General features: G+C 36.3%; 1 protein-coding gene across 1 annotated transcript in view; it reads right to left on the reverse strand.

Annotated features, from left to right (window-relative positions):
- Window positions 1–12,461, reverse strand: part of SRPK3 (SRSF protein kinase 3) — a 76,327-nt gene that overhangs the window by 33,045 nt on the left and 30,821 nt on the right. Inside the window, exons 4-5 of the mRNA XM_072431939.1 lie at window positions 3,675–3,783; window positions 55–142 (exon numbers count right to left, since the gene is read on the reverse strand). Coding sequence (XP_072288040.1) covers window positions 55–142; window positions 3,675–3,783 — 197 coding nt within the window. The remainder of the gene's footprint in view (window positions 1–54; window positions 143–3,674; window positions 3,784–12,461) is intronic.

The raw sequence follows: 12,461 nt of genomic DNA on the forward strand, positions 1-12,461 counted from the left end.
ATACCGTAGATCATAATCATAGACAGGTAAATTTAGCAGTATATTAGTACTTACACATTTCAGCAGTTTTATCTCATCAATGGCAGTTTCTGTGTAATGGACTGCACTTTTCACAACTTTAAGTGCTCCAAAACGTTTCCTCCTGCACTCCAAAACAGATAATATGCTTTAAAATTTATTGGTGGATAAAATTAAAAAATCTACCCACAGATCCCCAAGCTTTAAAAATGTGTGTATCAGCTGAATTACCAGCCCCATAAGGCAGATCATAGGATACTGCTATTTAGACAACTCTTTGGCTTTTTTTGGCTCTCCATGGAAATGATAATAATTTTCAACACAGGTCAAGAAGAAAATGCACATTTCATATTTAGAATTCTATTGAAAAGCAATTGGTTCAAAACCTAAAATGCTCTGTGTTAGAAATCCTTTTGTGTGGTAACATTTTTTTTCTGTCAGAAAAAATATTATTCCTTTAAAGGGATCCCCACCATAAGCAATGGTAACCTCAAAATCTCAAGGGTTGTATTAAAATAGCACAATGGCAGGGGTATATCAGTAATGGGGACATTCAGTTGTGCACGATATGCTGGTGATTGTTTTTTTCAGCTTTATATGCAAAGAGCTTTTTCTGCACTCAAAAAAAAAACAAGGTTTTTAAAACTGCAAGCCTAATTTGCCCTCTAGCTTAGCCTTTCTCAATCTTTCTAAACCTTTGACAAAATGTATAGGTCTTAGGGAAACCCTGCTAAAATGTATTAATTAGGAGTCAGTATGAAAAATGCTTCATGCATTTTCAGGCATTTAAGACTTCCCATCTTACTCTACATTAGAAATGCCACCCTTACAGATAGTGTCATGCTGTTGGCTTTTCCAAGTGGCATTACAATGATGTAAAAGCATTGGTTCTTCCAAGCCCAAATAACCTTATTAAAAGGTGCCAAGGACAAATATAAAAATAGGGATATATGGGACTTCTAGGCACATGTCATTTAAATATTAAAGCGATTTACTGAATGCACAAGTAAAACTATTATTACAAATTCACACCTACAAAATGTTATATAATTGATTACCTAAAAATAAAAATTATTACAAACAGTATCTCTGTAACATTTCTATCTGTACATTTTACATATATTTATGATGGTTCTAACCGGTACACTACACACATTTCTTAAATGCAGTCAACCTACAGTAAATAGATTGATGAATTAAACATTAAGGGTGTATTATTACTAAAGCTTTGTACCTATGCATAGTTGTTTGTTTGCCAGGGTACATAAAAAACTAAATTGGACCATCTACCTAGAATGTCCAGATACAGAGATCTGACCACTGTGCAACTCCAGTCTACACTGGCAGTTGTAAAAATAGTTATGCCACTCAGTTTACAACTGCCAGTAGATATTAAAAAAGTACTAGGCTGCAGTGGACAGATCTCTGTATTTGGACATGTAAGGTGAGTAGTCCAATTTATAATTTTAAAGAATTTTGGGGTAAAATATCTTTATTTACTGATAATTTACAAATTATGTCTTGCATGTAGAGATTGTCTATTCTCACATCTGTGCCTTTTTTTGCATTTGTAAAATAAAAATTGGATTTCTAGATAATACTGTAGCTGAATGTGGTATTATAATATGCAAGTCAATTTAGGGTCCCTTTTTGTTAGTTCTGTTTGATTAAATTTGAATTTTCTGCTCAACAAGTTCCGGTCAACCAAGTAGAAGAAAAACAATATAGAATCAATCAACAATGATGAAAAAATTATTGAATCACTTCAGCAACGTGTATTGTATTTAAAACAAGTACCTTAACTAAAAGTCTAAAAAAGGGCAATTTGTCTGAATTTAAAAAGAACTTGAGAACCCAATGTGGCACCTGGCTGATTAACAGGAAACAAGAAAGAGTTTAGTTAAAGCAGAAAAAAAAAGATCAGAAAACAAACTTCTTTAAGATCGTAATTCAACACAGAATGTGGCAAAAGATGTTCCCAGTCACCTGTGCTTAAAATTTTGGCAAACAAAATGAGACAATTTTAAAAAGGCAAACAAGATAAAAACAGAAGTGAGCCAGCACATTTATACACCTAACCCTTCTTCTACACCTGGATGATGTTCCTCCCTGAGACGTTCACTTCATCTCAGCTGGAAGGGGCAATAGAAGACTTCTATATTTCATCCTGGTACCACCTCTGTGCCTTGGGGGCCATGCCAACTAATTACCTTACCATTATTCTTCCCAAACAGTTCATTCTGATCGAGAGTACTTACAGCTTTTTATATGAGATATTTTATTGTATTTTTTCTGAGAGAGTCTTTACAATCTTGGGACTTTTTTTAAACATAGTGAAACTATTTTTATGTTTTAGTGGTTTTAGTAGTTTGTTTATACAACTAACAATCGTTAAGCAATACTGTACATTTGCTATTAATGTATCATCAGCTGTTTCCATTACATGTATTATGTGTAGTATGCCTGCCAGTTCTTTGAATACTGTATGTACACAAAGGGAAAATAGGTTTAACAAAGCTTAACAAAAGAAATGAAAAACAAATTGGTGGAAACAGGAGTCATCTTTGTAAATGAACTGTAGGAAATTGGTTGAAGAAAATAGAATTACATACAGAAAGGCCAGAGGTAAACCATCATTAACACCTGAACACAAGAATATAAGGTTACACTTGGCTAAAGAGAAGCAGTTTGTGGATAAAAGCACAATTCAGTGAATATTCACAAATCTGCATTGGCCAAAGCGATGATACTGGAACTTTTACTGGGCACTGTTGAAAATATTAAGATGACTGCCTGAAGAAAAGAAGTGCATTTTCATACACATTGATGATATGCATATGGATGATATGGATTTGCATGCCAAGTAAAGGACCAGGGAAGATGGCAATCTGTACTTCTTCAGTAAATGCACAGCATTGATTTCATCAGTCAGAGGTAGGATTGGAGATGATTAAGTCATTTTTCAGGATGATAAAACATTTTGCACCAGAAGCTGTTCTTTAGCAAAGACAGCTAAATTCAATAGACAAGGGGAGCAAACAGTCCAATCCAATTGAAACAAAGCTCTACCCTGCTGACATGTTAAATGCTATATCCACATTGTTGAGTGATTCCAAATTTTCCCCTTCTTGCAAAACAGGTTCACAACAATGCCATTTCATTTTTAGAGGTATATTTTACAATGCTACCAAGTAGAAGAAAAAAATGCTAATAAAATAGTTTTGTGTTTTATCTGTGATTTGGTGTCTGCAACAAAGTAAAACAACATAATGAACAATCTCCATGAGTAATGATTACATTAAATTTGCCAGCGCTTGTAATATTAGTTTGCAACATTATACAGTCAGTTCACAAATGAAAAAAAAAATGCAGCTCAAGGAAACCTGCCACTTAAACTAACTATTTAATTGTGTTTATAGAAACACTAATGTTACGTTCATCTGCTTAATTGTTACATTATCTAAAATTTATTGAAAGTTGTTTAGTCTATAAACATTGCAGTCAGTTTTCATCTGTCAGGAATAAACTCCAACTTGCATCCAATAAACGACAGTTTACAGCCATTGGTAATAAAAAGAAAAAAAAATACTACAATTACTATACTGTTGGAGTCAATGTTATTAATGTTAAGAATACAGAAACCAGAATCAACTTACTGTAGGTCCCAGCAAAGCCAGACAGTGGAGAAGTGACCCCAGCCCAGCTTTCGGACTACGTGGTATCTGCCATTGAAGAGGTCGCCTATTTTTACTGGGTAATATCCTCCTAAATACAGAAGCAAACAAATGTTATTTTATGGTAAAAAGTATGGAGTAAAAAATAAGCTAGGTTGATAGGTATCCTCAAGTTGGTTTTCATAGGTAACACACTCTGTCAATAACTTTGGCTGTTAGATCGAGATATAAGTTTCCACGTCTGCTCATTGGGCATGAGTGGGTCTAACTCTCTCTGACGGTTTTTATATTTAGTTTATATTACAGAAAATGCAGCATAAGAAGTAAAAAAAAAAACGAAACCCAGTGAAAACTTTGGACGCACAGTCTGCCCAAAATTGATTTGTCAGTTATGGGTGCCAATATCCTAATTATCAACTGGATTTGTAAATCTCTCAACTGTCTCTTGAAAAGTTTTTTTTTCAGGTTCTTCCCCACAAACACCCTTTTGCTGCTGAGAAAAAAAAATAGCTCTTGCCAGAACTTTTAACCAAAAAATTACTAAATAACACAACTACTATCAGTGATGTGAAAGATATGCCAGAAGTGAATATATGGCTACAACAGAAGAAGTAGCATGATACAATACATTTGAACACAAACATTTAGAACCAGAAATACCAGTGCTCTCCAAAGGGCATACATTCTGCCCAACCACTAAATTGGATCATATACAGTTATTCTCAGATATGGAGAATAGGGACATGTCCACAGAAATCAAAGCAATCCTGTTATAATTGAATGTGACAAGAAGAAAAAGAACACCATCTTCACACCTCACCTCAACTCGCCCACAGCATGAGATGATCCTAAATCGGACACATATATTACCAGCTTCAGAATGCAAGCCAAATGATTGATATCCACCCAGAAAAAAGGAAATTTTATACAATCCATCACCACTGGAGCAAAAGGTCATACTAGAGTTTTGCAACAATGAGGCCATAACCAGAACATAAACAAAAGTGCAGTGGTTGTGCGGGAAGACAGCAACTTGCCGATGCTACTTACTATAAAAAAAATAGTTTGACCAAGGATTTTGCTCAACAACTAAAACAATGCAATTCCAGAAATTTAGAACAAATATACACTACCAATAATTTACAAGTCAGGTAATCCAGGCAGTTCCCATCATAACATGTATGAATACACCCACTGTGTAAATCCCAGGCCAAGTAGAAAATGTACTAAAACCGTTAGTCAGAAATACTACAGGTTTACAAGATACAACAGGATTTTCTAAACATGCTTCACATTACTCAGAAATTACCACTAAACACTTTTTGTAACTATGGATGTGGAATTATTTTATAGAAATGTTCTCACATTTGCATGCCACAGATTATTATCATCCCCACCAAACCACAAATACAGTGCTGCTGATATTGTACATCCCAAAGCCTTAATTCTAACACATAACTGTTTCACCAATGACAATTATCCTCAGTGTATGGTGATTTGGAGAGTAAAATGGCTCCACAAAATGCTAACCAATTTATGGTTACATACAGGTGCATTTAATAAATTAGAATTATCATTGAAAAGTTAATTTATTTCAGTAATTCAATTCAAAAAGTGAAACTAATATTAAACAGATTCATTACACACAGAGTAATATATTTCAATTTTTTATTAAAAAGTTACATATTTAGTCAGGTTGAAAAAAGAAACAAGTATTGATCCTTAGGAAGGCAAAAAATCTGGTACAATTTGCTCCACCAGGGGAAAAAATCCTTTCTGATTCCCTGAGGCAATAGGACGTTACCTTGATCAACTGTCTCTATTATCTTTATAGCCATCCAGCTTTTTTTTAACGCAATCTATAGTAGTTGCTGAAACTACTTCCTGAGGGAGCCTATTCCACATTTTCACAGACCTTACAGTGAAGAATCCCTTCCTTATCTGGAGCTTTAACTTCTTTTCCTCCAGTGTGCCCTCTTTTCTTTTGTAACAATTTTAAAGTGAATAGCTGAGAAGAGAGTTCTCCCTATGACCCAGTTTATTTATACAGGGTGATCATATCCCCCTTAAATGTCTCTTCTCAGATTCAGCTAATCTCTCCTCATAGATGAGTTCTTTTATTCCTTTTATTAGTTTAGTTGCTCTTCTCTGCACTCTCATTATTTCCACGTTATCCTTTTTGTGAGATGGTGCCCAAAACTGGACTGCATATTCCAGATGTGGGCTGACCAATGCTTTGTACAGGGGCAATAATATGTCTTTGTCTCGATTGCAGCTAGGCATTGCATGCTATTATAAGTCGTTGATCTTCCAGAACCCCAAGATCCTTTTTCATTTCTGACTCCTCCAAAAGTATTGCCCCTAGATAGTATGAAGCATGCATGTTGTTTGCCCCCAAGTGCATAACTTTACATTTATCTATATTAAATGTAATTTGCCACATGGCTGCCAAATCAAACAGTACATCCAGGTCTGCTTGTGGATTACAGGCATGGATTTTATTCCATCACATAGTTTGGTGTCATCTGTAAACTCAAAAATGGTCATTTAAATTCCAAGTTAACCAACTGTTAAACAGTAAAGGTCCCAACACTGAACCCCGGGGTACACCACTAAAAACCTTAGACTATTCAGAGTATGAATCATTCATCACTACTCTCTGGATGCGGTTCTTAAGCAGGTTCTCTGTCCATTTACAGAATAAATTTTTCAAACCTATGAACCCTAACTTGCTTATGAATTGTCTGTGGGGTACTGTGACAAATGCTTCAGCAAAGTCCAAGTACACTATATCAACTGCTACTCAACATGTCTACATGTTTACTTACTTCCTCATAAAAGAAAGTAAATTTGTTTGACAACTTCCATCTTTCTTGAATCCATGCTGACGGACCACTTACATTATTTTCTAGCAGAAGGTCCTCTATGTGGTTCTTTATCAAATTCTCTAGGACATTTCCAACTATAGAAGTTAAACTTACCGATATGTAGTTAATTGGTAATGACTTTGCTCCCTTTTAAAGATGGAAACCATATTGGCCTTACGCCAGCCAATTCATTGATACCATGCCAGTGATTAAAGAATCTCTAAAAATTACAAACAATAGCTTTGTAATAACTGAGCTTAGTTCTTTGAGGACACATGGATGTGATCTATCAGGTCCTGGTGCATTTTCAACCTTAATTTTTCCCGACTGTTTCTCAATAATATCAATTTTGAGCTATTGTGGCTCATTTAAGGCAGTGATATTGCTAATATCCATTTTGACTTCAGCTCTGCCATTTTCCTGTGTACACAGAGCCAAAAAAGTGTTTAGTTAATAGGCCTTTTCTTTATCCCCAGTTACTAACCCAGAGACATTCTTTAAGGCAGAGGTCCCCAACCCCCTACCGTCTGACAGGTGGGCCGTGGCTGTGGCAAGTACAAGGCCCAAGCGGGAGATGAAGGACCCGGCTTGAGGGGGGCGCAACGGCCAGAGCCATCGCAGGCTTATGGCGGGTTGTATTTTTAGACACAACCTGCCCACTCTCCTATCGCAGCCCCAGACCTTTCTATCTCAGCTAGTAGTTTCAATCTCTGATTCTCTATTTCTTCCGTAGCACTAAAAAGCCTATAGCCAATCTTCAACAATTAACTGTGTATTATGCATCCACATATTTAATTACACCCATAATATCTCAACCTGATCACATGCTCTATCAACAATTTCTCTGTTCACATTCACTTTTGGATCACCTCTCACATAAAGACTGACACCACCACCTTTTCGTTTCACTGAAACCAGGAATATTGACAGCTCAGTCATGTGAAGAACAAAGCATAAGCTTAAATCATTCATTAAGGCTTCCAACTGGTCTATTTTGTTTGGCAGACTTCAAACATTGGTAAACAGACTCTTTAAACCATTGCTGCATTTAACAGCACTCTTTGCTAAATCCATTTGTTTTTCAGTACAATTAGTACTGCACAATTCAATGTTTGTGTATAATACTGTATATATATATAATAAAACTCCTTATATTTATCCATAACCCTCCCTTAACTATCCCCAATCCACCCTCCACTGGTGACTGCCCCGTCTGACCTTTCTGCAACCTACTTTGGCATATAGGTTCTACCTCAATGAAAACTCAGCCCAGTCCTCCAAGAACCCAAACCCTTTACATTTTACACCAGGACTTAAGCCATGCGTTTAGCTGTCTAAGCTCCTGCTGACTTTCCTGTGTTGCACATGGCACAGGCAATATTCCAGAGAATTTAACCTTGGAGGTCCTTTCCTTCAAAACCTAAAAAATATTTTTAAGGATTTTCCATTTTCCATATATCCTGTCATTGGTTCCAACGTGGACCAAGACAGCTGGCTCATACCCAGCCCTTCCCAGTAAATTCTCCATGTGGTCCACCACATGCCAAACCCTGGCACCAGGGAGACAGCAAACCATTGGGTAAACAGATCCGGGCGACAAACTATTCTATCAGTACTCCTGATCATAGAATCCCCCATGAAAACCAACTGTCTATGCCTTCCTGCATAGCCTATCCCATACCTTCTAGATGGGCTGCTCTTCCAGCTGTTATGGGTAGCAGTAACATCTAGGCTTACCACTTTTGGGTCTGCCCCCTACACATTTTCACATAGCTTTGCAAATTTGTTTGGGTGCTCAAACACAGGGCTGGCCTTCCTTTTCTGGAAGCCCCTACCATTCCGTCTAATTACAGTAACCCAGCCCTCTACATGTTCATCCTGAATAACCTCCCCACCCTCCACATCTATGCCATTAACTACCTGCTAAGTAAACAGGAGACCCCTATTCTATGATATCCGTGTTGCAATGCGCTTTTCCAGATCTCTAATGTAAGATTTAAGAAGGACGACTTGCTCACATCTGTCACAGCGGTATTTACCTAGGACAGTGATGGCCAACCTTTTAGTGCCCAAACTGCAACCTAAAAACCCACCTATTTATCACAAAGTGCAAACATGGCAAATTTAACCTAAACACTGAGGTTTTAGTTTTGAAAAAAAAAACATACATTAACATCTCTTGTGTTAAAAGAAAACGACAATAACAGAGCTTTCAATTATACAACTTTTTATTAAAAGGTAAAAGTTTGCATTTGGCATGCTTTTAAACAATCAATGTGATTTTTGCTGTTGTATGTATGCTGATAATTTGTCTAACCTTGGATAATACTTTGTAAGTTTGAGAGCAACACATGCAGCACTTGTGCTGCTCACAAGCATAGGATGATCCAAAGTAAGGAAAGCAATCCCAAGTGCTTTCATTGAATTAAAATTATTTGACAGAGAATTTCACACTTTAATTATTTCATTTTAAGAACTGTGCTGTCACTTGTCATCCCTTCTGTCTTCTACTAAGTGAAACTGTGTGCAGGTCAGAGAATGTATTTTTCCAGATAGAGATTTCTTGAAATTCCAAAAGCTCCATTTCCAAATTTCCTAAATCTAACCAGTGTAAGCAGGAAAGATCAAGTTCTTCATAGAAACTGTAATATTACGGAACTGTACTGTACTAAAATCTCTTACTAAAACTCTCCATAGCAGCTGCTACAATGCTAGAAATTTTCTTGTAGATTTCCTGATGGCGTGAAGGATTGTGTGCAAATGTTGTAGAATTTTCTAAATGCATTTTTAGATTTGGAAAATATTTCAGCAGCCCACTTTCAAGGTCTCTTTCAAAAAACAGCAGTTTTCTCTCAAATGTTTTGATCTCACAAAACATCCTTTCTGCTGTTTCTCTTACACCTTGTAGTTGTTTGTCCAGTATATTGAAGTGTAGTGTAAAATCTCAAAAAAACATGAGGTTGGTAAGGCCATATCAGTGAGCTGTGAATATTCCTGCCCTTTATCATTAATACACAGGCTAAATTCATGCAAGCAGGCTAAAAATCTCTCAAGGACTCATCCTCTGCTCAGCCACAGGACTTTACTGTACATAAGGAAACTGTGCCCTGAACCAGGAAGTGCCTGAAACTGGTGTACAGTATAATACAATGGAACTGAATGACTGAATGAAACCAAATGTTGCCCCCACAATAAAAGGTGTCCCATCACTAGTAATTGAAACTAGTAATCGTGTACTGAACAGATGTCATTCATGCAATGTACAGCAATAGCTCTCAATGACAGAAATAATCCATAACCCAACACCAGCAATGAACACCAACCTGATTGGAAGGCAGGGTCACAGCGTGAGCTCTCCGCCTTAGTAACTTGATGGACTTTTCCTCAAGAAATTTGTCCAATCCCCTTTAAAGGTGTCTAGGCTATTACCTAGGCCTAGGCAAGGCTAGGCAATTACCACCTTCAAGACAGAAAATATTCAACATCTTCCTAGTAGGGTGCAAACAAAATAATAATAATTAATAACCTTATGGGGGTTTTATTCTTCTCCTGCTCTATGCAAGACTATAAATAAATATATTTTGCCTGGGTATACACTTTGAATACTTCAATTTACTTTCAGTTTAATCAGTGCAGGGGAGGACATCAATGGGAAAATCAAAAAGCAGACCAAAGTGAAGCTTAAGGCCCCACTCAAATTACAGGAATGCAGGGAGTTTTATTAACTTCCTTAGTTGTAACCCTGAGTGTGGCTCAGGGTAAAAAAAACAGCTGATAGCGGTAACCCCGAGCCCCACAGCTAAAAAAAATAAAAAATAAAGACTTACCTGGTCCCATCAATGTTCTGCCATCCCCTGGCCGTGTCCTCTTAGTCCGAGTGCAATGACGTTCCCCAGGAGTTCCTGGTGATATCGGTGCGCGCATCGGTGTGTGTGGAAGCGTGGCAGGAATTTCAAATTATTTTGTATTGACTTCAATACAAAATAGCTGAATGGAATCCAATACGAAGTAATCATTATAATAAATGTTTATGTTTTTTTTTTTTTAAAGAGGAGGGGAAAGGGGAAAAGAGAGGCTGTTATATGGCACTTGAGGTTTTACAGTTAAAACTACATTTTATTAATAACTATATAATCAATTAAATTTTGAAATTAAAACAAAAAATATATATATAACATATTCAACTAACATCAAAAGTAGTTAAACAGTTTTGGTACTTGTAACCATGATCAACTCATCAACTCATCAACTGGCAATATTAAGATGTGTCACATGTATTTCGGCCAGATCGAGTAAAAAAGTCCCGTGCCCAATGTCGCCCAATTTGGCTTCCTCAGGGAATATGGAGACTTGGATAATTACACTATGATCATCAAACACATTGAGTTACAGAATATTCAATGTTATCAAAATCATAATACAATTAGGAGCTGAAATATTGTTTTCAACTATTTGCAAGGCATACAATGAAATTATTAGTTTACTCAGAATACAGTAATCGAGGGGTGACAACAATGATCAAGTTAGTTGTTGAACTTTGTTAAAGGTTGGCTGCGTTAATGTAATAGTTGGTATCTAAAGGAAATTTTGATTATTCAGCACAGATTTTTAAGGTTACATAAAATATAGACGATAAACAAATATTGAACTTACTATGGTTGTGGGAGGTTTAATAATCAACAACCGTTGAGTAAACGTTGTGATAAAGTTGGTATATGATGGTACAGATTTACCCACAGGAAACCGCAGTCTATCTATGGAACATATAGTCCACAGACAGTTAACGATCCTACTGCAAGAATAAAGAAGGTTGTTTGTACACTTGATGCCATATAGGTATGGTGACAAATTAGGTATTGATATACAATTTTCTAAAATTAGAGGTATATATAGGAATATGTTAGTTGCTTAATCCAAGGTTTATTAGTGTGTTTAAATTTAAATTAATATAGTTGGTACTTACTACTGATGTCATGTAAGATTGCAATTAGCTGCCAATTAAATAAAAAAGAGAGAGTTTTTTTATAGGATGGGAGACTGCAAGAGGAAAAAGAAAGGACTTCACTAGAAAACGCAACTATGTATATGTGCTCTTGGGAGATTGCAAGAGCAAAAAGAAAAAACCTCGCTGAAAAATGCAAATGCAACTAAGTATATGTGTTTCATTTTTCAGAGCTTAGGGTAAAAGAAGATTATGACTTACTTAAACCGTTAACCGATATCGATGCCCAAACGAGAGACGGTTGTCGACAGGCGCCAAGAGAACCTGTGCCGTCATACCAAGGGCACCCCCATCAAGAAGGAACCACCCCCCTTGTAGGGCGCACGGGGGGGGGGGATTGTTACAGTGTGATTTCTTTCTGGATGTGTGACAAATATTATAGTTATTAATTTAATTCTTATAATTAAAAACCATATTTATTTTACATTTTTTCAAAAATATTAATAAAATACCATGATGAGATATGAAAAGTGCATATATTTCCCTTGATATTTTAGGTAAACTAATATTGTACTCTAAAGTATCTTTGAGATAAGATGGGAGAAAGGTAACAATAGGTCTCAAATATGCGTCTACTAATTCACTTGCATTTGAGGATATTGAACCAATGCCTGAAATTATTGGGCGATCAGATGGGTTTCTTAAGTTTTTGTGTATTTTGGAGAGCACGGCGCAAAACAATGTATATATATACTCTATAAACACAGGGAAAATGGTTACCGCACTTAGCTATTATGTTGGTACTACACATAATTTTGACAATAAAGCTATCTCCTTTAGGTTTTAGAAAAAGTGTCCCCTAACTTTAGAGGTGGAAATTTTGATAACTGCTACTAAGAACAGAAACTAAATAGATTTCCCCTCCTAATACTCTGGTACCCCCAGGCTTGAACGACATGA

This window comes from Pyxicephalus adspersus, chromosome Z, assembly GCF_032062135.1.
Source record: "Pyxicephalus adspersus chromosome Z, UCB_Pads_2.0, whole genome shotgun sequence".
Classification (NCBI taxonomy): Eukaryota; Metazoa; Chordata; class Amphibia; order Anura; family Pyxicephalidae; genus Pyxicephalus; species Pyxicephalus adspersus.